Raw genomic sequence first — 25725 nt, 5'->3', positions numbered from 1 at the left:
ATTTCCTGCCATAACCTCAAAGTAAGTTTTAATAATTTCTATATTCTTAATTTTTTTTAAGACATATTTTAATTTATCATTAAATATTTTTCTATTGGGACCGAGAATATTTATCGAAATATTTTCAATTTCACTGAATATGTTTAAACTATTAAGTAATTAACTATTTGACTCTTCTAAAGTTGGGAGTTTTTCAAATAACTTAGATAAATATAATTTTAAAAATGCTAAACTACATTTAACTACATGTAAAAAGTTATGTCGTAGTTATATTTTAATAGTGAAATCACTTAAGAAGTAATAATTTGTATATTTTATCACTGAAGTATACAAAAATTGCAATAATTACAAAAGTTGCAAAATCGTTGAAAATTGCAAAAAATTAAATTCTTAAGTTAAACAGGAAGACTTTAATTAATCTGATTTGTATACATGTTTGTTCAGATTTGATTTACCTCTTATCAATAAAAAGTTGCAATATTTATTGAATCCGGTCTTTAATTATCACGTTTACATAAATCGTGCAATACACACACCATTTTCTTATTACGTCTATCATTACCATCCAAACGCATAACCTCCATCTCACAATCATCCTGCGTCTTAATAAAACTTTAAATCTCTTATTGGGTCCACACTCGATCGTTAGATATTTCGCAGAACTTAAACACTGAAGTACCTCTTGTGGGGCGTTTTGCCGATCTATAATAACCGAGTTATAATAACATAAGTCAACATCAACGCAATTCTTGACGAAACCAAACGAGTCGAAGTCGGTAGCAATAATAATAGTAACAATATTTAGTTTTAAACAATTTAGTAATATGCATGAATTCGTTTTTTTACTTTTACATTTTATGGTAGACATAAATTATATTTTAACATTCATACCTTTACGTAAATCAACACTTTTATATAGTTCAATCACTTTGTTCTAATTAAGTTGGGAAAAACTTCTTTTTTTTTTTGATTTTTGGTTATTTTAAATGTGATTTTAAATAGAATATGTTAACATCATAAATTCAACCGAATATTATTTAATATAATTATATTTAATAAATAAGTATCATTATGGTTACAATAAAACCTCAATAAGACGGAATCACTAGGTATCATATAATTTTTTCGTGTTAAATTTATATTTTTTAGAATAAATCAGTGGTTGATTTTTGCTTTTTACTTAGAAAGGCTTTACGTTCTACACACATACCTACTCCAGGCCCTATTATTTGTACAATTTCGGACTGCACACTTGATTTTACTGCTATAAATGAAAATTTAGTCTAGCTACTGTCTTAGAAAAAAGAATATATTACAAACATAATATATATATATATATGTTGTTTGGGCCAAAACGACGATCGAAGGACCAGTCACATTGACATATAAATATAAAAATATAATTTGTATGTGGTGGGTGCCTAGAATTTGTGGGCTAAGCAATTCCACTTACTCCCCGCGATAATATTGGAGGTAGGCAACTCAAGGTTCGCAATTGACCGATAGCGTTCGGCGGCGGCTCTGGCACGACGGCGGCACCCGAAAGGAATGGAAACAATTTAGTTATCCAAGGGAAAAAGGAATTTTAGTTTAATTATCGGGGGGGAAGTCTCTGTGATCGAATCGTTCTGGTGCAATGACCACAGAGCTCACACACAAATCGGACGAAATACTAAAATTAAACAATAAGGCCACACTTAAAAACTAACACTTACAACAATTTTGACGGCTGACGCTGGTAACTAAAATGGTAACGATGATTGAAGAATTCACGATGGATTACTGGAACAGGAATTGAACATCACAATACACACGACGACATATTCAATACAGATTATTGGTAATCAAATTAATTTATTGGTAACATGAAGTTAAATATTTGACACAAATCGATTTGTACGGCGATGGCCAGTGACAATAATAATAATAATGAATATTTATAATACTATAATAATAATAAGAAAGAATTCATTCAATATGAATAATACAAAATATCTCAATGACGAGAGACAAAAAAAAGTTACGTGGTGTTACAATAACGACCGAAAAACAAAACGTGGACGAACGAATGTGCCGGCAATGCAATATCACGACCGACACAAAAACAAAAAAAATACAAAAATAACGTGATTACAATAATTATCAACTGAAGAAAACGAAAACAAAGATACGGATGCACGGTAAATGGTGCATCGCGTAACATATACATCATTTTCATATAATAATAATAATAATAATTAAATGTGCGCGGCCTTATCGCGTACAGCGCAAACATATGTATTAAATTTTAAAATATTCAATAATACTCATATTTCCTAGTAGTTGGCTTATAATTTAATTTTTATTTTGTAAACCGTAGCCTACACACGTTAAAACCGTAGTGCACATTTGTACATTCGTGGTGCACATTGTGCGTCGGGGTGCACATAAAAATAGGACCTGACATACTCTTGAAATAAAATTCAAAAACTCAGTATTCGACACTAACGGGGAAAATGTTTGTAATTTCTCGAAATAACACCTAACAATTTTTTATCTTTTATCAGATTTTCTGGTTCTATGTATTTTTTGTCATTGACAGTCTCTTCATCGTTTTCATTTTGATCCTCAACTATATATATATAGCCGAATCATGGATTTGCTGTGTCTCAAATAGGTCACCAAAGCGACGAAATTTTTCTGATTCAACATCAATGAAACAAAACAGTCTTGAATTTTATTCAGGAAATGGATATTGCAACACAATAATCAAATTGAAAATCAATCTAAGTTTAGCTTTTCGTGTTATACTCGTATTTTCCGTCTTAGTGAGAGTTTTCAGCCAATTTCAATACGGAAACGTGTTTGATTCCGGCTTAGTGAGGTTTCCATCTTGGCGGGATGAATTCATTGTGTATTTGAAACGGAACCAAAGAAATTGTCCATATCAACGTAGTTTCCGCCTTAAAAAAGTTCCGTCTAGTCGAGGTTTTACTGTATTATGTTTTATTCTTCATGTTCTAATTCAGAATATTTTTAGTAGAATTTTTTAGAGCATTAATCTATAATCCCTAATAAGGATAAATTGTGTAAAATAAATAAGATGATATTATAAATGGTGATCAGTGATGGGTACATCAATTACATACATTTAGTTCTCTATTGACATCAATAGAATATATGTAAATTATGGATAATGAAATAAGAATTTGTTGGTGAGAGACCGTTCCCAAAGACTATGACGTTTTTAATGAAGGTACCCTTTCAAATGTATCCTTGGCCGTACTCCATCACCGTACTCTAGTACAGATATTATATACATCCTAAATATATGTATATGTATATTTACATAAGATTACTGTTATAATGAATAACATCAAAAAATATATATAAAAATTAAAATTATTTTACACTTTTTAGAAGCCATTTTTAATTTGAGTTTTAAACTTTTATTTATTCCATTAAAATAATTAAAGAAAATTGCAACAAATATTAAAGAAAATCTCCCAAAAATGCATGATTCTTATGACATTATTACTTTTCTTAATTGTTTCTAAAACTGTATTTTTATATTTCTTTTCTTGTCATCGAAAGTCTGTGGATGCTAAATACAGTGACATATGTGTATAAAAAAATTATGGAATCACAAAAAGTAATAATTAAGAAGTATTAATATAAATACAAAAATAAGTAAAAATGTATTAATTTTTTTACTTGTTACCGTAAAATAATCGTAATGGAAATTGTTTATCACAAAATAGTTAGGTATGTTGAAAAGCAAACAATACACGCTACATCGAATTCCATATTAATATTTAAAAATATTGCATGCTCATTAAATGTTTATTTATTATTTATTATTTATTTTATATATTAGAAAAAATATTTAATCATATAAAAATGAATATTATTTTGAAAATAATTTTATTTATTTAATTTTAATATAATCTCTATATACTTTTATAAATACTAAATTTAACGTTGCCTTTAAGCCATATAAATTAATACTGCCAATTAAACATTTAATATTAAAATATTCTAATTAAAAAGGTACAGCTGATTAATATTTGTGTTCTTTAATATTCATATTTGATGTCAAAACTTAACTAGTATATACTTGAATGGGCAGATATAATTTATCAATTTAAAAATAAAAATAAACGACGCAAAGGAAAAACATTCACTTACCTAATGAGAAATGAGCGACGAAACGTAATATTATTGAACAAATAAAATATATGGAAGAACTTGAACTTTTGGGTGTAAATAAATATCTATTTATGTGAATATTTGAAAAATGTAAATATTTAGGTAATGTCTTTGAGCATATAAACGACAAGGATCTTATCATATTTTTTCTCTCAAAGAAAAGTTTAAGTTATTGAAGACTTAACAAAATTTGCTTTTTGTATAAATAAATTTACAAAGTTCATATATATATATATATATATATATATATATATATATAGATATACATGTTTAAAAAATAAACCTAAATATAACTTATATGCGCTTATATGCTGAGCACTTATATACGTACATTTATATTTATAGGTCCTTATAGTTATCATTAAGTCTCAGAAGTTGATGACCTTAAAAACATTTAAAAATGATATAAAAAAGATTCAAATATGACATAAAAATTATAAAAAATATCCTTAAAAAATAACCTAAAAAATTTACAAATATTTGTTTTAAATTAATAAAAATACATTTTTTTGAATATTTTACTTCATTTTACCGTAACATTCTATAAAAATTTATCAAAACTAACAAATTACTTAAAATATGACATAAAAATGATAACAAATTTCCTTAAAATATGAAATTAAAAAATTACAAATATTTATTTTATAAATTTATCAAAGCTTACAAATTACTCACAAATCATAATAATTACATTGTACAATTAGAGCGTATTTGATGTTATCAAAAGTAAATTAACGACGTCTAAATGTTTTATATTTGAAAAAAATTCTCTCCCCATCCACTGAAGTAATTGGGAAGCACATATGAGCATTAACCGACATTTTCATTTTCGTCATTTCAAAAACATTACGAAAATAATTATAAAATTTAGATACAATTGGTATTATTCACTATAACATGACAGCGACGCGACTGTAATCGATGAGATAAAATCGGATACTAATCGAATATTAGAAAATAATAATGAAATGTAGGTATAATAATATTCACTACAATATGACAACTACGAATGTAATTGACGAGATAAAATCGAACAAGTCTTTAGTTATCGGCATAATGGGTCGAGAAGAAACGGTAACTAGTGAACTAGTGTGAAATCAGTAAAAATTAGTGATGGGTCGAACTGTTCGAATCTCGAACCAAACCGAGCCCTTGATGTTCGGTTCGGTTCGAAATTCGAACTCGGCATGAAAAAAAATCGAACCGAACTATCAAGCATCTTTTACTGTTCGAAAATCGAACTTGAAAATATTTGTCGAACCAGAATTACTGACCACGATAGTTTGAAAACCAAATATTTGTACAATTCTTCGAAAGTTATTTTAGAAAATTAAAAATTGATAATGATTATTTAGAAATAATTAGACTATTGGTGATAGAAAGTGATAATCTGTAAAGGGCACGTTATGCATTATTTATAATAATAATGTTATTTTTCCAGTGCAAGTTACACATCCACCCTCCGCCGACCAAAACATTAATAAGTTGTTTATCGCCAATAAAGGCAGTGTATCTACATTCATAAATTAGCTATGGTATTTGTGTTTTTATCATAATTATTATAGATGTTAAAATCTATTTTGGGTAAATCCATGGTAATATTCCGATACCGCGACTATACTGTTAATAAAAACATGTTTACAACTTACGTATTACATTATATATTCTACTTATCATTCTATATTTGTGAATTATAGTTATTATTACTATTTTTTTTATATATTATTAAAATGTACTGATTGTATTGTCATATTACATTCAATACTCAATACTCAATGAATATTTTATAAGCTACAAGACAACACGAGAAAGCACAATACTAGTTTTGAAAAATAATAATAATAAGAAGAAGAAATTATCTAAAATTTAAATGTATAGTAAATAATACAATTACTTAAACTTAAAAGTTAAAATGTAGAATAGGTAATACGAAAACTTAAAATACAATAGTAATTAATAATTATGATTGATTTAATTAGTTGGTAGGTAGAATGTACATGATAAAAAGTATTGAGTTCGAATTCGAGTTCGACTTAAAATCATAATAGGTTCGGTTCGGTAGAAAATATGAAGGTTTGGTTCAGTCCAAGTTCGAAAAAATAATTTAAAGTATGGTTCAAGTTCGGTTCAATTTAAAAAATCAGGGTTCGACCCATCACTAGTAAAAATGAATAAAAATGTCAAAAATTGACTTAAAAAGTAATAAACACCAAAAAATGCAAAAAACATGTAAAATAGAAATTAGTTATTTGGATTCACATGCTAATGAAACAGGCCAAGAGAGCATTGTTTAAAAGGTTAAAAAAAATGTAAAATGCATCAACTTCCGAGCCCTAGTTATCATTGATATTACAGTAAGTCTTTTGATAGAATAACACGCGTTCAAAATTTGCCGACACTTTAGAAACCGAAATCATCAGTGATCAAACGATTTTTGTATTCGTGGTAAAAAAGTAAACCGCAAATTATTTGTTTTAAATTACCCGTGAACTTCTGTGAATTTCCATGTATTTTTTTACCACGTTAATTGTTTTAACGAAAACAAAATACACGTTTCTTTCATTTTTGTTATGAATTATTTTCGTTTTCTTGACAGGGGTGTTCAATGTGTATACCTTTTTGTAATATTCACGTTACATTATATAATATTTTCAACTTGAAATACCCTGCCTATAAATAAATACAAAAATAAAGAAAACACGAATCTTATTTTAATGGTATGATATTAAAATATTTTAGACTCTGCTTAAAAATAATGATTATACAATATTTTTTCCTCTTTCTTATCACAAAAGTCATTCCACCGTAACCGTTTTCAATCTTAAAACAAATATACTATTATACGCGGTGAATTTTGGCATCTCAACGAAAATACTATTCACTTAAATACAACAACTAAAATATTATATTCATTGCTTTTATTTTCCCGTCACGTCATTAAATGATTCACCACCATATCCACTATAACTGAAATTGTCGTATGTGTAAACACCGATTTTAATATAAAGAGATTACAAATAATATTCTGGACAATAGGTTGCGACGTTACAAGGTATCGCGTTAAAAAGACAAATATTCGGTTTTTGAATCGGTATGGCGGATATACGCGCGAGAACTGCGAACCATTATGTATTAGTGCGGGGTCGTTAGGCTATGGTGAGAATACTAATTAGACAAAACAGTCTGAGGGTGACTCCGCCAGTAAAGTAATTAATTCTACAAAGCACCTACTTAGATGGTGGGCAGAGAATCATTTGTAAATTATAATGTCGTGATCATAATAATGCGACTAATATAAAATAAATAAATTGATTCATACCTATATCACTGTTGGATGTACCGATTACTGGGATAATCAGCATAAATACGATTCGAAAAATTAAACGCACGTGTATACCAATAGAGGAATAACAGAGTGAAAAAATGTCAACACAAAAAACTAAAATAGTTAACACATACGTGGTTTTACTCAAAATCTAAAAAGATATCAAGTGAGATACAGGAATAGATTACTGCTATATTGTTCAAATTGATGATCTTGAACAACGATTCTGAGTATACGAAGAAATTCTTTTTAAATTGCCAAGATTTTTGTTAAATCAAAATTTTTTTATCGATATTGCACAAAAAAGTTAAGAGAATATGAGCGTTTCAGATATACATAGTATCAACAAAAAAAATCTGAATCTTTTGAAAATTATATCATTTCCAAAAAATTGTAGTATTCACTAATTTATTTATTTTTCACATTCAAAAAAAAAAATATCAAGACCACAATTATTTATTTTTAGAAGTTAGGCGGTATTCCATAAGTATTGCCTTTTTTTGTAATTTCTAAACTGCTTTTCTTGATGATTACGAAATTTGTTGAGAAATTCAAAAAATTACATCCTGAATGCATCAAATAAACAATATTTTCTATCATACTCGCTTCTTATTTGAGTAAATTTACTGATCGAAATTACAAAAATAAAACACAACAAATCTTAGTAAAACTAATGGGTACATTTCTTGCTTCACTTATAGAATCTCAAATCAATTCAACAACTTAACAACACATACCTATAGAGCTGTGTCGTTGGAACGAGAAAAATATAACGCTCGTTACCGAATACAAATACTAAAAATAAAAAAATGAATCCAATATTGAATGCGGTCGTCGTATTCGTTAACTGTAAAATATAAAACATGATAAATGACAGGACTGTTATAATTCGACCGTTTCATAAAGGGGCTTTAATCGGACTTATGGGTAATTTCTTAAACTCACATTCTAGAATCTTAACTAAAAATGAGAAATATATAGATTTTAAAGGTGTAAACTTATTCTTATGAATAGTAAATCTATGAAATCGGAAATTTAATTCAAATAGAAACTATAATATACTAATACTGAGCAAATTATTTTTTGATTTTCTGAACTCTAAAGATAAGGACTATAATTTGTTACAAGCAAGTAAATAAAAATCCCCTATAAAAGACAATTGCTGAATGGAATTTATTTACTTTAATTTAAATAATTTAATGCATAATTTTTCCTTAAAACACATTTGAATACTACTCATCATATGACAAAATATATGAGTAGTACATTGTTTATTGTGATATACTATATTTTTTTCATTATGCTTCAAGTATTTATTTTTATGAATAAAATCTATAATGGCATAATTATTTCCATTTGTTAATTAAGCCAAATACTGAAGTTTCTTTCATACAAAATAGATAGGTCAATATATGAATATATTTATGTACATATTATATACAATGTATATAATACATATAATATTATATACAACGTCGTTCGGTACTATATGGGTTAGATTATAAATATCATAATCATTCGATTATTAATCATCATATTATTTTAATGATGGACGTTGAAAATCGTTTATTAATGTAGTACTTAAAATGTATTTGAAAAATGTTGATGGAACAAACGTCGAATTCACAAATAAAGGATAAAAATATATAATATTCTAACGTAGAAAACGCACGGCATATCGGCCATAGATATCATTATTATGTTTCCGTTGGGTTCGCTCAATGTGAATAGACCACGAAATCCTTCAAATCCTATTTGTACTTTTCATGAGATTCTGGTGGGAATTTTTTGAATCGTACAGAGACTTTGATTGTAAACAAATACGTTGACCGCATATAAAAACTTAACTTGCCGCGCGCAACGGTTTACTCGTTTGTTCTATAGAAATTCTAAGTACAATCCCAGAGTCACGCGTGTACAATATTAAACAATAAAATTCCCAATTATATAATATCGTTTGCTGTAATAATAATAATACAGGATTTGTATTCCCTCTTCACCCTTTGTGAACTCTGTGTACTTATTCACTTCTTATATATTTTGTTATAACAAAATTCGTATACGAATACGTTCCACAAACACATATTATATTAATCTATGTATATAAAAATGAAAATCAGAATGTTTGTTATGTTATGGCTCTGGAACTACTAATCCATTTGTTACGTGATTTTTTTTTTTTTTTTTACTATAGAAAACATTGCGAAACATTTTATGTATAAACTCAAAAACCAACCCTTAACAAAAATTATCTTTATTGGTTTTATATGGATATAAATATAGATATAAGTATAGAATTAAATTTCCATAGATTCCTTTTTTAGTAATTTTATATTATTTGTCGACTTCTCATTATTGTTGACTATGTTTAACAACTTCTTCATTTAATAATTTTTTACAAAATTCCCTAAATCATACATAGGGCGAGGTTTACAACACTGGTCGAATGTTTTTTTGAAATAGTAATATTTTTAATCTAAAGTAATGAAATATCTAATAATATATAAGTCAAGACCGGATAATTCAGCTAGTATTATATGTATATTGCACATCAGAAGTGGATTCACAGTTAGAGAACTGTGGTTCATGTTATTTTAAGAGGTCACTTATTAGAGCTAAAACAGGATTATTAATGTATAAAAATTGTATAACAAAAATGTTTAACAAAAAAAACACAATATGATCTTATAGTGTGTTTTTAATCTAATTCATATTTATTATTGAAAATATTAACAATTATTTTTTTTATGGAGGATTTTGTCTTACATGGGATCCGGCATAGAGATGTTTTACTGTACTATACTCGTACAAGAAAACTAGTGGCGTAATTTGAAAGAAAGTGGCCTATGGCGGAACAAGAGTGGTATTTGGAGGTTCTGATCACCCCCAAACTGAATTTAGCACCCCTTCAGTTAATTTCTTCAGAAATAAATATGAATTAATTAATAGATAACCTATTAACCTATTTTCTAAAAAAATAGAAAAATCAATTTTAATATAAATGCATTATGAACATAATTAAAAAAATAGTAATTAATAAAAAATTATAACGTAACTTGTATTTTAAGAAAGTATTGTAGGATATTTATTTATTTACATTGGTAATAAAAGCTAAGCACGCCCTAGTTTTTTTATCTGGATCCACCACTAAGGGTGGTAATCGGGGGATTTTCCCTTGTCTATTATTAACTTTATCCTATAGTCGGAAAACTTAAAGATTATAAAAAGTTTTCGAGAGGCCGATTTTGTCATAAAATATTAACTGTGGGTCAGCTCACCTGAACCTCTATTTAGATCCGTCCCGGTACACACCATATTATTTGTAGTCAATAACAAGTTCTCGTCTACGCATTGCGTGTTCATGATTTTATGATATAATCTTCATCCTTTAATCACTACTAAATGTAATTTAATACTTTAAACATATATTTTTAAATAGCTAAATTACCTTTATCGGTAATACACATTTGTAGTATATGTATAAATAAAAAATTTCAATGATCTACCGCTTATCCACAAACTTTTTTTTTTAACTCTGATCAATGTAGTATGTTGGTTTTGTCCAATGATTTATTTATATTTCATACTTTTTCTACGATCAAACTTTCCGGCAGTAAATCTATATTAAAAGTTTCACTTAACAAATGTTAAATCACATATGATACTTTGGAAAGGTCATTTTTCTATTTTTTTGGAAGTTTTCCTAGACTAAACTCTGAAAAATATCTAAAAAAAACCTAGAAATCTCGTCCACAACCATTTCAATATATTTTAGTGAAATTAAATTTTAATCGAAAAAGTGTTAAAGTTATAAAAATGTTATAAAGTAAATTTTTTTAGACTCTTAGTGAAACGAGGAATTTTCTAGTTCTACCATGATTTGTGTTTATTTTTAAGACTGTCTACTCGATTTTGACCAGAAGAACTGTTTAATCATAATAATTGTCAGAGATATCTGATGAAAAATGTTACCTAGTTGATACTTTAAAAAATTATTTTACCAATTTCCCTATAGTTTTCTTGACCACAAACAACTGATGAAAAGTCAGAAAAATAAGTCAAAATGTACAGCACACAAAATCTAATTTTTGTTTTCTTCGTAACAAAAAATAATGATTATAGAGATTTGAAGTTTTCACTAGATACTTTTGTCATCATATTCTGTCAACGATATAGTTTTCAAAATGCTTTACTTTAACTATTAATAGGAAACTAAAATTTTAATTTATTCTAAGATTTTTTTTTTTTCTAAATATCGATAAAATATTTTTTTTTACTTTTTTTTTATTTTTTTTTTATTGAAAGTCAATTGAAATTTTTGATTTTCCAATTTAATTGTGCTTTTCTTTCACTAAAGTTAAATTTATAATTTTCAACTTACCTTATTAGGAATTTTCTATCAGAACATAGACGACTTTAGCGCGTTCAAAACGATATAATAATGCGTGTATTCTTGATGTTTCACTAAACGTGTTCATACACGTGATCTTTAATTTTAAACCGTGTCGTCATTTATCATCAGAACCGTGTACGCTGTCCTCTCAAAAAAAGCCATCGTTTATGTATTTTAGTAACGATTTGTCAAGCCGGCAACCTTAAGAAAGGTTGCTGTCAAACGGGCTCGGCTTTATTGTTTTTTTTTCGCACGTGATTGCTCACACTACTGCGACAGATCTGGATGACAGCGCGTGGTTACAAGTCCCCGCGATTCTCCAAAATGTTCACATTATTATCTCATCATCGAACAATAATAATAATACTGTTAGTAAATCTCCTAAATAATTGTGCACATCGTTTCTGGTGATAAGTTTTCATTCGGAATGAAAGCACCGAGCGACCGACACTGGACGAAATTGTGCGAACGGAAAATAAAAATTTCACTTGATCCACGTAAAATTCAAAAATCAACGTCGTAACTGATTTGAGTATCGATGGCGGTTAAACACTATCGGAATAGGTACCGTAATAATTTTACAGTACTGCACCGTTGATTGCGAAATAGACAGATACGGTTCTGGGTTTTCGGTTACTAAAACTATGTCTGTACAAACTGTATGTACTGCTGGTGCAGATCAAATAAACAATCACAAAAAATAGAAATAATTTGAAGCAATACATTAGTTAAATAAATAATTATGGCCCTTTTGGCCCAACGATAAATTAAATAATTAAATCTCACAATTCAACAATGTGAAGACTGGTCAGCTGCACACCTATACCTTAATCTAACTAAATGTTCACGGAAAATACTAAATGAATAGTCAGACTACTAGTATGAAATAGCCGAGGCAAATTGCGCACACGCAAGTAACAATAATGATCATGCGATTCGCACACACACGCCTTACGAATATAGGTAATGATTAAAAATTCAACGATTGGCGCATAAGAAATAATACTAATAAAAAAAATTGTTACAAAAGATGCGATTTTCGCACAATAAAATGGGTGATAGATTAACTTCACAAAACATAACGGTGATTCATGCTTGCGGTGTATTATACAATGATAACAATTGAACGGCGATAAAAATAAAACAAAGTAAAATAAAGTAAATAAAGTAAAAATCACTGTTGACTATAATATTCGATTAAAAGTATAGAGTTAAATGACTCAAATAGGATTTATGCCGATGGACGCGCGTTCAATAAAAAGAAAAATCGCACACGTATAATTGTATCATGGAAGTTGTCACAAGACAAAGGAAAATTAAACGCTCACTTATGGTCCTGTCCAGTTATACAATTCACAACACACGGATAATGATAAAATGCTAAGCAGATATTACAATTCACTTATAATCATAGTTCCTGTGTGTGATTATATTGTTAATTGGGTGAACGGGGTAAACACGATTGCGTACGTTTGTTATCGGCTATACATTTTTAAGCTATACACAATTCCGAACGATTTTACCTGATTTTTAACTACACGATTGCGTACGAAGTTTTAAACGTTGATATCAATTTTCATACCAGTATTGGTATATACCACATGCCTATACGAGAGAACTTACAAAATGTAATGCATACTTTCTGTTTTATTGCTTTTATTATATATGTTTACTATTAATGATATCAAATATATCAGATACAACGAAATTTCATTATTTCCGTTTTATTATTCGATATTTTCCGAGTTTCGGTAAAAGTAGTAGATTATAGATTTTAAGGAATCCAAATTTAAACATTTTCAAATAATTTATTAATAATCATTTCATTCAAATAAAAACTGTAAATTTTATTTATTTATTAATAACTTTTCTTTTATTTAGTTATCTTCATATTACTATTATACAGGGTATTTCTGAAGTGTGTGAGGTAATTAGTATACGCATACTCACTGTGATGCCACAATGAAGATTTTTTTGGAATTTTTTTTCTAACTTCAAAATCTGGGTTTTTTTAAGTTATTTTTAGAATATTATCTTGAATGTAAAAATAAACACTTTAGTCGTATTTGTTGCAAAATTCTCATACGAATCGAGATATCGCATAATTTTTGCGCTTGTCGCGCGTTTTTCGCGCTCGAATCGCCAACTAAAAAAAAAGTCGTGCGACACATCGATTTGTATGAGAATACTGCAAGATAACCAGTGGTGATAATTATTTGTTGTCATTGATAATACACGATTAATAAACACATTGTTTTACATTGTCGACTAATAAAAAATATGAAATAATAATAAAATTAGGGTTAACAGAGTTTTAAACGATCAAATTTTCTAGCAATTAGCATACATTTATGTAATACCTTTATTAAATAACTTTTAACTTTATAAAGTTATAATAGTTAGACATAAAAGAAACTACCTATTTGTGTGTTTATACTGAAATTGCAGTTTTTGGATATCACAGTACCTACCTAACATAATTATTTTGACTCGATAAGATAAACATTTTATTTTATACCTACTATTATTATTATTTATTAGTGAACCCAATATTATACTTTTATCGTTAATATTGAATTGACCGTACTCCTTACAGAGTAGGTACATGATGAACATTAGTCAGTCTGATTAGAGCTCAGTCCAATACTTGTCATTGTACGGCATTTAAAATATTAATATTTATTTTTAAGATTTAAAGTTTTTAATTTAAATTTTGATTTTTGCGCAATGGCGTACACAAACATTGAATATGCAGACATGGTTTTTATGTTGGGTAAGTACCAATGCATTTAATTAATTAGTTTAAATATTAAACTAATATCACCCATTGGTGATTTGTTTTATTAAAAACTCTAGGTATTTTACTTTATCACAAAACATACCCGTATAACTATTTTAAGTTGTCGTAAGCGACATGTAGGTAATACGAAACAAACTATTTATTTATTTATTAATTGTGACTAGGTTTAGCTGATGGAAATGGAAATCTTGCAGCTAGGTTATGGGCAGAACGATTTCCTCAGCGTAGAGTACCTCGACCAAATACTTTTTTAACTACTTATCGTCGTCTGAGTGAAACTGGTAAGAATTCTAAGCAAATATGACATTTTAAATAAGTACATTCTACACTTACACAATATTAAAAAATGTTGTCTTTTTCAGGTAACGTGAGACCTGTGAATGAACTTGGACGCCCGAGATTTGTACGTAATGTAGCGAATGAAGAATTGGTACTTGATTTAGTACATGAGGATCCGGAACTTAGTGTCCGACGCATAGCCTTAAGAACTGGGATTTCTCCATCAGTAGTATGGAGAATATTACACGAAAATCACATGTACCCCTATCATCGACAACGAGTTCAAGAACTATTACCACGTGACTGTCTTGCTAGGTTAATTTTTTTCACAAACAATTATTGGTAAAATTGCAATGAATCCAAATTTTTTAAAAAATATCTTATTTACTGACGAGGCTGTTTTTTACAAAAGATGGAATTTTTAATCAACACAATTCGCATTTATGGTCTGAAGAAAATCTACACGCTATTCGTATAAGGGGTTCCCAGTACAAATTTAGCATAAATATCTGGTGTGGATTAGTGGGAAATACTTTATTAGGCCCACATGAATTACCAGCTAGGTTAAATGGACAAGGGTTTTTTATTTTTTATTATGCATCATCTTCCGGTAATATTAGAGAACCTACCATTGGAAGAACAAGAAACAATGTGGTTTATGTTAGATGGCGCACCTCCATATCATACAAATGCAGTCCGACAACAATTGCACTATCTTTTCCCTGACAAAATTATTGGTAGAGAAGCTGGACACAATGCTCAATATCATCCAGATATAATATGGCCACCTCGCAGTCCTGATTTTAACCCATGTGATTTTTTCTTATGGGGTTTTATAAAGGAACAAGTTTATGCCAAAGAGGTGAATAATAGAAATGAACTGTTGATGAGAATCAATAATGTAGCTGATATTATTCGTCAAACACCAAATTTGTTGAAAAAAACTTGGGGTTCATTACATCGTCGTATGGAAAAGTGTATTGAAGTTAACGGTGGACACATTGAACATCTTTTGTAGATAAAAATGTAGATGTAGATAACAATTTTTAAATAAATTGTACTTTTTATTTAATTATGATTATTTTATAATGTAAAACAATGTGTTTATTAATCGTGTATTATCAATGACAACAAATAATTATCACCACTGGTTATCTTGCAGTATTCTCATACAAATCGATGTGTCGCACGACTTTTTTTTTAGTTGGCGATTCGAGCGCGAAAAACGCGCGACAAGCGCAAAAATTATGCGATATCTCGATTCGTATGAGAATTTTGCAACAAATACGACTAAAGTGTTTATTTTTACATTCAAGATAATATTCTAAAAATAACTTAAAAAAACCCAGATTTTGAAGTTAGAAAAAAATTCCAAAAAAATCTTCATTGTGGCATCACAGTGAGTATGCGTATACTAATTACCTCACACACTTCAGAAACACCCTGTATATATATATTACATACTATCATTATTTTTTTTCAATACGATAAAATTAGTAAATTTGATAACGCTGCATACAATTTCATACGCAATCGAGTTTATTTTTCTTACCCACTTTTTCACTTTTTTGTCACCCATCTACAAACATACACAATCGTATTGCCAAAAAGGACAAACGTACGCAATCGTGTTATACCCGGCGGACGGTGGTGGCACCGAGATAGCTAGTGACCGTGAAATGACAACGCGGTAGCCGAAGTTTCTTGCTGCCATTATTTTATGGTTGACAACTTTAATGCCAAATACGTGTAAGGATTTTATTCAGAATGATTATTTTAATATTTTATAATGTCATTTCCAATGTTAAATTATTACACAATAATATGAAAATAATGGGGAATAACAGGTCATAGAAAAAGAAAACCGTTCGAAACTGAAATTAGTCCCCAACAAATTTCCAGTACGTATAGGTATAAAATATTAAATTTGTATTTTAAAAATATAATTTAATCTTTAAGAATACATTTTCTGTGCTAACATAATGATTTAAAGCATAACGTAATGTAGAAATAAAGATTTTGTAAAATAATATTTTCGTTTTCATTGTCGTCCGGGTAGGTAGACTTGCATAACCCACAGAGTATTACTTCATTGTTTACCCATAACCAAAAATTAGTATTACAAGAACTTATTGCTTATGATTGCATGCATAGATACTAGTTTAAGCGCAAAACTCCAAGGTATGGTAAATCTTCACAGTCGGGCAAAATACAGGGATGGGTGAATAAATGATCGTTGTATTGGTCTTTTAAACTTGAAACCCATGGACAATTGTTCTTGAAAAAACGATTTTAAATGAAAGAAGTCGGACGAATTAATTAATATTTCTATAGATTATTAATGAATAAAAGAACCAAATTTTTTTGATAAGATAAATTGAACTTTTAGTATTCTAACTTTGGTAAAATATACATCTAAAATTTAGAAAATCTAAAGTTAATTAAATTTAAAACTTAAAATATTTCGAAACTTTGAAATGTTTTCTTGTCGAAATATGTTAGCTTTATTTTAAATTTAAAGCTTGAAATAATCGTATCCACCTCAAATGAACCACTTACGATATAATACAAGTAAAATAACTTATATAAATAAGTTATATAAATTTCAACTCTTAATTATCTAGTATACAATCAAATCTCCAGTTATTAGAACCGTTCATACATTCTTTCTGAGAACTTTGCGCACCACTAATTTAAGTATCTTAGTAACCAAGCATTTGAGAAGTGTTAGTACGTTTATTACTCGTATATGAGAGTTGTATTTTATAGTGAACAAATGCAACTTATTTTATTATTTTGACTGATTTTATCGTATCTTATCCCTTATTGTGCTGCCATCAGTCAGTGATAAGTAAATAATGAGTGGATTCCTCTAAACCGGCAAAGTAAAGTTACTTTTTAAAAACAATGATTCCGTACTAGTTTAGGAGATTAAGAATTAATCGAGAAAATCAAACAAAGTTGCGTGCCCAAATTTTCGAAACAATAATAAATATACTAAAAAATAGCGAAAGACGATGCCTAGGCATATGCTCACGTTTCAAATTTCTACTGCACACACAAGTACAATATTATTCTCTAGAACACGTTGTTAAAGTCTGAAGATCGTTTCATTAACTGGTAGATCCTTATCTTGTATAATATACGTTTTTAAAAATAATTGATTTATTTTATGATTATCAACTATTACATTTCGTCAGCGATCGACCTTAAATTTCCGAGAAACCGTTTTATACAAACAATGACTAACTCATTTAAATTATTAGTTATACGTTATGTGTGTATACCATATAACTAATTAGTAATTGTATATAACGTTCAAAATGGTGTAGGAATCATAGTCTCCTCTGAGTCTTTGTCTACTTCAAGCCCTGTGTATTATGAAAATGTTCCGCATGAGTGTACAATATTTGTTTATTTATTTATTTATTTATTCACATTTACATGGATAAAATAAATAATAAATTTTTAATATCAAACAACGCAATGTATGTAAGGTGAAATTCTGTTGCAGGCGATAACAATAGGCAGCCGGCTTTGAGCAAAAAGCGTAAAAATGGATCTACCCACGTGCATCCTGGACGTGGCGTAACGGCAGATTGGATCATAATAATGATAATAATAATAACTGTACAAAAGATTTTTCTGCTATGAATTCATACGACCACCGCGGGGACAAGAAAACACCGCCTTTTGCAGCCAAAATCAAAAGAAAACAACAAGGCAATGCATGGTGTTGGTGGTGGTGGCGACAAAGCCGTACAGAACGGGGCTCTTTATACAAAATAATTTATTTTAACGTTTTGTATAATATTATTATGATATAAGATTGCCATTTTATGTAAATATATTTATTACACATGTATAAAATAAAAATATTTATACATATTATTTTTTTTTTTTTTTGTAACCAACACTGCGGGAAAATTAAAAGAAAAAAAAACTCCTCGTCATAATGTTTCTGCTTGTGTGCATGGTCCATGTTCCACGGCGTATCATCGACTCGTTCATCCGAGATTTTTGACATTTTTGTTGTTTTTGTTGTTTTTATTCGAGACGATAACTTATAAGGACACATTGCTGTTAGGCGCTAATAGTTCTCACCGGAATAAATAATTCCTGCCTGGGGGTTCTGCGGCTCGTCTGTGATCATCGGTGCAGGTAGGACTGACTACGCGCATGGTTATAAAGGTATCTCACGGGAAAATATAAAATGAAAACGTGAGAGGGTGGTCATGGCGGGGAAATAAAGATATATAAAAAAAAAGGTAAAAAATGAAAGAACCAGAAACGGCAATCGTTACGCTTTTCTCAGTCTCCGTTCTTCACAGCTTTACCCACACTCCCGGTACATTGTCGTGCAACACTATATAGGTCCACCATCCGTTAAGGATCGTTTTTTACGAGTGTACATTTATTTTTAGTTTTTTTTTTTTTTTGTCATGTCGTAACGTTGTTAACATACGCGCAATGTGATAGTGAAAAATATTGACTCAAAGGCTATTCCCGAACGCATATTCGTCCGCTCTGAAGTCACTTTTCACCTTTGGAATTATCCGGAATAAAACAAACAAAAGACTTTTTTCGTCGAAATAGTTTTTCATTTCTCTTTGTTTCCCGTTTTTATTACTTTTCCAAAGTTGTGTTACTCCATTTATTATATTATTTCACGCATAGATCTCATCGTTCACTTCGGACACAGAGCGAATAGAAATTATAATATAATTAACATACGAGAAAAAATGTAAATTAATAAAGTATATTATGCATATCTATGGTTAGGTACCTACATTTATATTTTCAGCAGCAATATAACGTTTTACGCTTTATAGAACGTGTTATACCGTTTCATGCACATAAATATCCGTTTACTTTTTCAATATATTGCTGTGTTATTATCAACATAACTACTATTGATGTAACATTAAATCGTGTGTGTACAACATCATCCAACATTTGCTCAATTGAATTGAATCTTTTGTTTTATAATATATATATATATATATATATATATATATATATATATACATATGCTAATTTGTAATGTTATAGACTTAATTTACAATTTTAATTTACACTTATAAAATAGTTTTAAAACTTAAAACATGTAAGAAATGGGTTTAGATTGACAGAAGATTTTTGTCGGATTTAATGAAAAACAAAAATAAAATAAAATCATTCGAAAACGATTTACAACATCACAAGTCCATTTTGCTAAATTTATATTGGTAGATATTTTTCAAAATCATTATTTAAAATTAACATTCATACAATAAATATATTTATGTATTATGTATTATATATAATACAATTATATACACAACAGAAAAATTAATTTTCTATAGCTTTTTATTTGAACTAAGTAAATTTTTTATTTCTATCAATATACATAATTAGTAAAAACAATTATTATCAAGTGAATTATTTTCATTACAACTTAAACTATTTTAACTGTATAATATAAAAGGCAGTACCTAGTGCCTAGTGAGTAAACAAAATAAGTCAATCAATTTCAATAATTATCAAATAAAATATAATATCATAAGATAGCAGAAACTTTAACTTTTTTATGGTGTATATAAATATTAAAATGGATTACAATAATATATGTATTAATCGAAAATAGCATTTTAATAATTTCTACTATTCTTATATTGTATATAAATATTTTTATGTATTACACGTTTATAACATTGGTATGTTTAACAATAGTTTTTAATTCATTTTATTTGTTTATATTTCAATTGTTAGTTCATATTTAAATTTAAATATATTGTTTTCATTTTGTAACGATGCAAATACTTAAAATATAAATTATACATTTATAATGCCACATTTGTCTATGTCGAAACCCCCACTTAAATATACCGCACTAGGAGAATTTCGCTTAAATTAAATACGATCATTAAGTAATATAATAATTATACCAATTTTAATATAAGTTTAATTAAATGTACCTAATATTAAACGAGTAGATTGTTTTCGATGTAATAAATATGATAAAAAATATATTTATAATAAGTTATCAACTGTAACCGTTTTTAAATGGAGTAATTACTAATTATATTAACTTAATATTTATAATTTATACATTTTTATGATTCAAGTATAGACCCTATACTCTGAGTATCATTAAGTATATTAAGTATTTGATTCAAAAACCAACACTTCTGTACATACACTTGTAATGTAAATCAAATATATTAAATTGTATAATAAATCATACACATTATTGGGACAATTATTATCGTAAATTATGTAAATTTTATCATAGTTACGTGTAACATTTGATACTACTACTTTAAAAATTATTATATTATATTTACGTAAATAATTTCATTATTAGCACGAAGAACTATTATAAACAATAATAAAATAATAAATAGTCAACCAGCATGAAATACAATAACATTGCGAAATAAGCTAGCACGGAATTAGTTTGGATACCCACATATACATACGCACCATATACTTTATACTTGGTTTTTTCGAACGAATAACATGTTTAATAACATTAAAAATTCCTATAAAAAATAAATTATACATTTTAAACTTCAAATTCCTTAATAAATTTTATTTCATTAATTATTGTCACTAGTGTAATACATTTTTATTTAAATACAAATATTAAATCTTGAAAAATCTGGGTATGTATTAGGTATACTTACAATGATATGCTGTTGTCTTTAACAATTTATTTTTATTTTTATTTATTTATTTATTTATTTATTTATTTTTTTTTTTTTTTTTTTTTGATACTTACTAAATTTACCATATGGGTCTCGGGTCTCAAAGAGTACTTTATGAACATAAATCGAATATTTACAAAAATCAACACCAAACAGTGGCGCACACTTTAGTACCGGTTTGCCGCTTCGAAAGTGATGCCCCTCATAATTGAGGTGCCAACATCAGCTGCAATGTGGATGTTGTGGAATCAGGGCGACTAAATATATCATGTACTAGGTCATCAACTACACGTTATGGAAGGAAAAGGAATCCACCGCAAGACAATTGCTAGTAAAGCAGTATGAATCAAGTAGAATCCAACTGCAAAACAATAAAGTTGAATACGAGAAGATAAAATGAGAAATTATGTTATCAGAATGAGAATATAAAAATAATCAGGGATAGGAGCGGTAGAGATACATTTATTTAGTAGTAATAATAGTAGTAATATTTAGTAGTATATTTAAAGTAATAAATTGCCGTTGGTACTTACAATCAGTTATTTTCCAACTGAATGGAAAATGATCTTCGAATGCGAACCGTACGGTGCTTCGACCAATGGTTCCGTATTCTCGGTAAGTGTCTGGAGTTCATATCTTAACGGTAAACATACTATATTTAATGTTTTACAACACTTCGATCACTTGTAGACGTGCATGCAGAAATGTAAAACACTACTGTTGCACGAATTAAATGCGTTCGTCTCAAACGAAAAAGTAGATGCTCGAAAAGAAACAATTAGTGAAAATCAACGATGTAACCAGCAGAATCAAAATATGATCATCAAGCCTACCGTGAAGTCGGTCGCTCAACCTCCGGAAACTACAAACCATATACCAGTTTTCACGAATTTATCCATGACCAGGTCCAATGAGCAACCAAGGAGATCTTGCAATGTCTTTGAACCGCACGAGGTAATTAAGTACCACCATTAGTGGAATTATGCATTAGATGATAATTATGCCGAATGAATAGATTTTATGATGAGCTAATGCAAAAATACTATAGTAAATCATTATGGTACGTATATAGTAGTAGAAATAGAATCTCGTCGAGTTGAATACAGTCGAGATACAATACAGCTCTTTTACTGTACTCGCATTGTGTCGGTAGTAATATTCGGAAAACGACTTTTTTACATTGTTTGCAGAAATACGTCAGCGATGCTTCCACGGAATTGAAAAATATCACGTGAGACACGTTTCAGGAAAACGCCACACGGTTTTTCGATGTAATCGTGCAAGCGGACCGCGCTAATAGATTTTACTTGAAGATGATCACGGATTGTGTTATATCAAATGTATAATACCGTCGGAAACATATTCACCGTTTTTCCACGTTTAAATTAAATAATATTTACGCGTAATTATTTATAACGAGTTATTATTTAACGCTCCTTGTGCAAGCGATTGACGAGCCCGACAACTGTGCCTTATACGCGACACTGTGTTGTCACGTGATCGAAAATAGATGTGTAAACTCGAGGAGGATCATAAGTCAAGGGTTGTCGAGCGCGTTCAGAACCGAACAAATAAAATCTTGCACGGTCATGTTGACTGAAGGTGGCGTATTGCTCTCCGGATGAGAACAGCTCGACAGCCTCAGGACCCAAGGCGATCGGAACAGAGGTTCGACGTAAAAGCTCGTGACCGTACACATGGAACGTGCGGGTAAAAATTATCAGGTTGAAAGTGTTAGGTAATGGATTTAAATGTTCGTAAAAAAAAAATTCTTTAAAAAAAAAAGATCTAAACGTTTAAGATAAATGATAAAAAGTGTTTTACTTTTTTTTAATTCACTGGTATACGAAACGAACCTTGTGACATTTGGAAAAAAAATACATTTTGCATTGAAATCCTTATTATTATAGCAATATATGGACATTTTATAATCGTTGTACGCAACGTGCTTCACAGGTTTATGGGTGAAATATTCATGCGGGATCAAATATTCAAAACCGTAATGAGTACTATCGACACGTTCATGCAGACACACGACGCGCATTCGTTGGAATGTCTCTGCGTTCTACTGACCATAATCGCACCAAAGCTTGAAAAAGTAATATAAATTATATAATATACGTCATTGAAATCATAACCATAAATATTTTTCCTGTTTTTTTTTTTTTTTTGTGCGAACGGTGAAAAACTTACGCACAACATTGTGACATATTATGGTTATCGTCGCAGCCATAAACGTAAATAGTAGTCTAAAAGATTTCGAAAATAAAAAAATCAGGAAGTTTCGTCTTTCATTCACTACACATTCATTCCTTAGGCCTTTGAGGCTATGCCCTCCTAACTCTCCCCGCTCTATTCACGTTCATGGGTCTCAGTACCTGTACAATACTACTAACGGTTATTTCCAGTAAATCCTACCGTTTTATGCTAAACGTGTGTGGGTTGTTCTTGTATAGGTTATCGATGCCACAAGACAAGTGTACAAACAACTGAAAATCTACTCGGTCACTGAGTACGCGGGCAACATTCCTCTGCCTCAGCAAACCATACACATGATCGACATATTTCTGAACGTGTGAAAGTGTCATACGAAAGGTTTGAATTCGTGACGAGGCAATTTCATCGGAAGAAAGACCAGGAAGACCAGAAACAGCCGTCATCAGGAAGTGCAGTCGGTGGATCACCATAGGAATCGCACTTCCGGCGAGATTTCGCGATCTAGCGAAAATCGGCCATATACTACCACGGAGCATGTAAAGCCCCACGTGAACCACGTCAAGTTCAACCCTGTGGTGTCTATACTCTATTATCGTAACAATTATTAGTAGTAACGTATAAACATTCCTTCTCTTTCCCCACCACCCTATTTACACCCTCAAGTATATATAATATTTATTGTGTGACTCAAAATAATTAATAATTAAAAAAATAATATTATATATTGGCACATTATGTCAATGCATTTACCAAAACATTTATGTTCAAATAGTACATAAATAAAAATAAAATCTCAATAAAAAACACACCATGACATTAATGTAAAATAATAAAAAACAAAAAGATAATAAAGGATCTCTGAATGTACAGCATATCCCAACGAGATGTTCCAATAGAAATATCTCCTAGCTATTCATTTTTTCAAAAAGTTTTTTTATTTCTCTACAACAATATTTGTTGTTATTTATTATTGTTTGAATATATAATGAAATATGAGATGAGAACGAATAATTTCAAAACGAAAAAATATGGACTAGGCATAAAACAAACTTTCGCAAACAGCCAACACAACTCTTCGAGTAACCTCTTATAATAAGAAACAACTAGTTCGAAAAAGGTTAAGTGACGGCGTGATAATGGCAATTATCAGAAGTACTGAAACGGGGATGAGTGTGAAACTTCGAAAAATCCTGAATCAACTATCACTCTTTGTTTCCTTTACGTAATACCATTGATTATAGAATAGATAGATAGTCAACGCAATGTTAATATTTGGCGACTACTCGTAAGATGCAACCGCTATGGAGCGCTGGCGTCGCTGTGATGCAAGGAGGTGGTACTTCTCTCATATGTAGATGAACGACGAACGCGGTGGGAGCTAGGATGCAAGGTGGTGGTACCTCTATCATAGATAGTCATGAAGACGGGAAGGCAATCTATTCTATAATCAATGATAATACTTACATCAAACAAGGTATTAGAAATATGTATTTAATAATATTGTATTATTATTTAAATAAATATATATATATATATTATTATATTTGTAAGGTACAACCAGTTTTGAATTCAAAATGAGAATTAGAGATTTTTTCTCAATGTAATTCATTCATATATTATTTCATAATCAGTCGTGATTTTATTGACTTTATATACCTGATAATGAATTTTTAATTTTAAACTTGTCATACTTAAAGAAAAATAAAAATGTAATAATAATAAAATAAAGCTTTTATTTATTTATTCTATGTATAAACTATTTGTTTGTTTATATATTAATTTAGGAGTATAAATCATTTAATAATTTTTAATTTATATTTAATTTTAATTATTT

At 29.1% G+C, this 25725-nt stretch overlaps 1 protein-coding gene across 1 annotated transcript in view; it reads left to right on the top strand.

The window, feature by feature from the left end:
- LOC112690112 (lachesin-like) overlaps positions 1-18833 on the top strand; it is a 199898-nt gene extending 181065 nt beyond the window's left edge. The window contains exon 10 of the mRNA XM_025564037.1: positions 18500-18833. Coding sequence (XP_025419822.1) covers positions 18500-18639 — 140 coding nt within the window. The 3' untranslated portion in view covers positions 18640-18833. The remainder of the gene's footprint in view (positions 1-18499) is intronic.
- Positions 18834-25725: the final 6892 nt, after the last annotated feature.

The sequence above is a fragment of the Sipha flava genome, unplaced genomic scaffold, assembly GCF_003268045.1.
Source record: "Sipha flava isolate LNK unplaced genomic scaffold, YSA_version1 48_pilon_pilon, whole genome shotgun sequence".
Taxonomy (NCBI): Eukaryota; Metazoa; Arthropoda; class Insecta; order Hemiptera; family Aphididae; genus Sipha; species Sipha flava.
The sequence above is the reverse complement of the archived record's forward strand: the minus strand, read 5'-3'. Positions and strand labels throughout refer to the sequence as shown.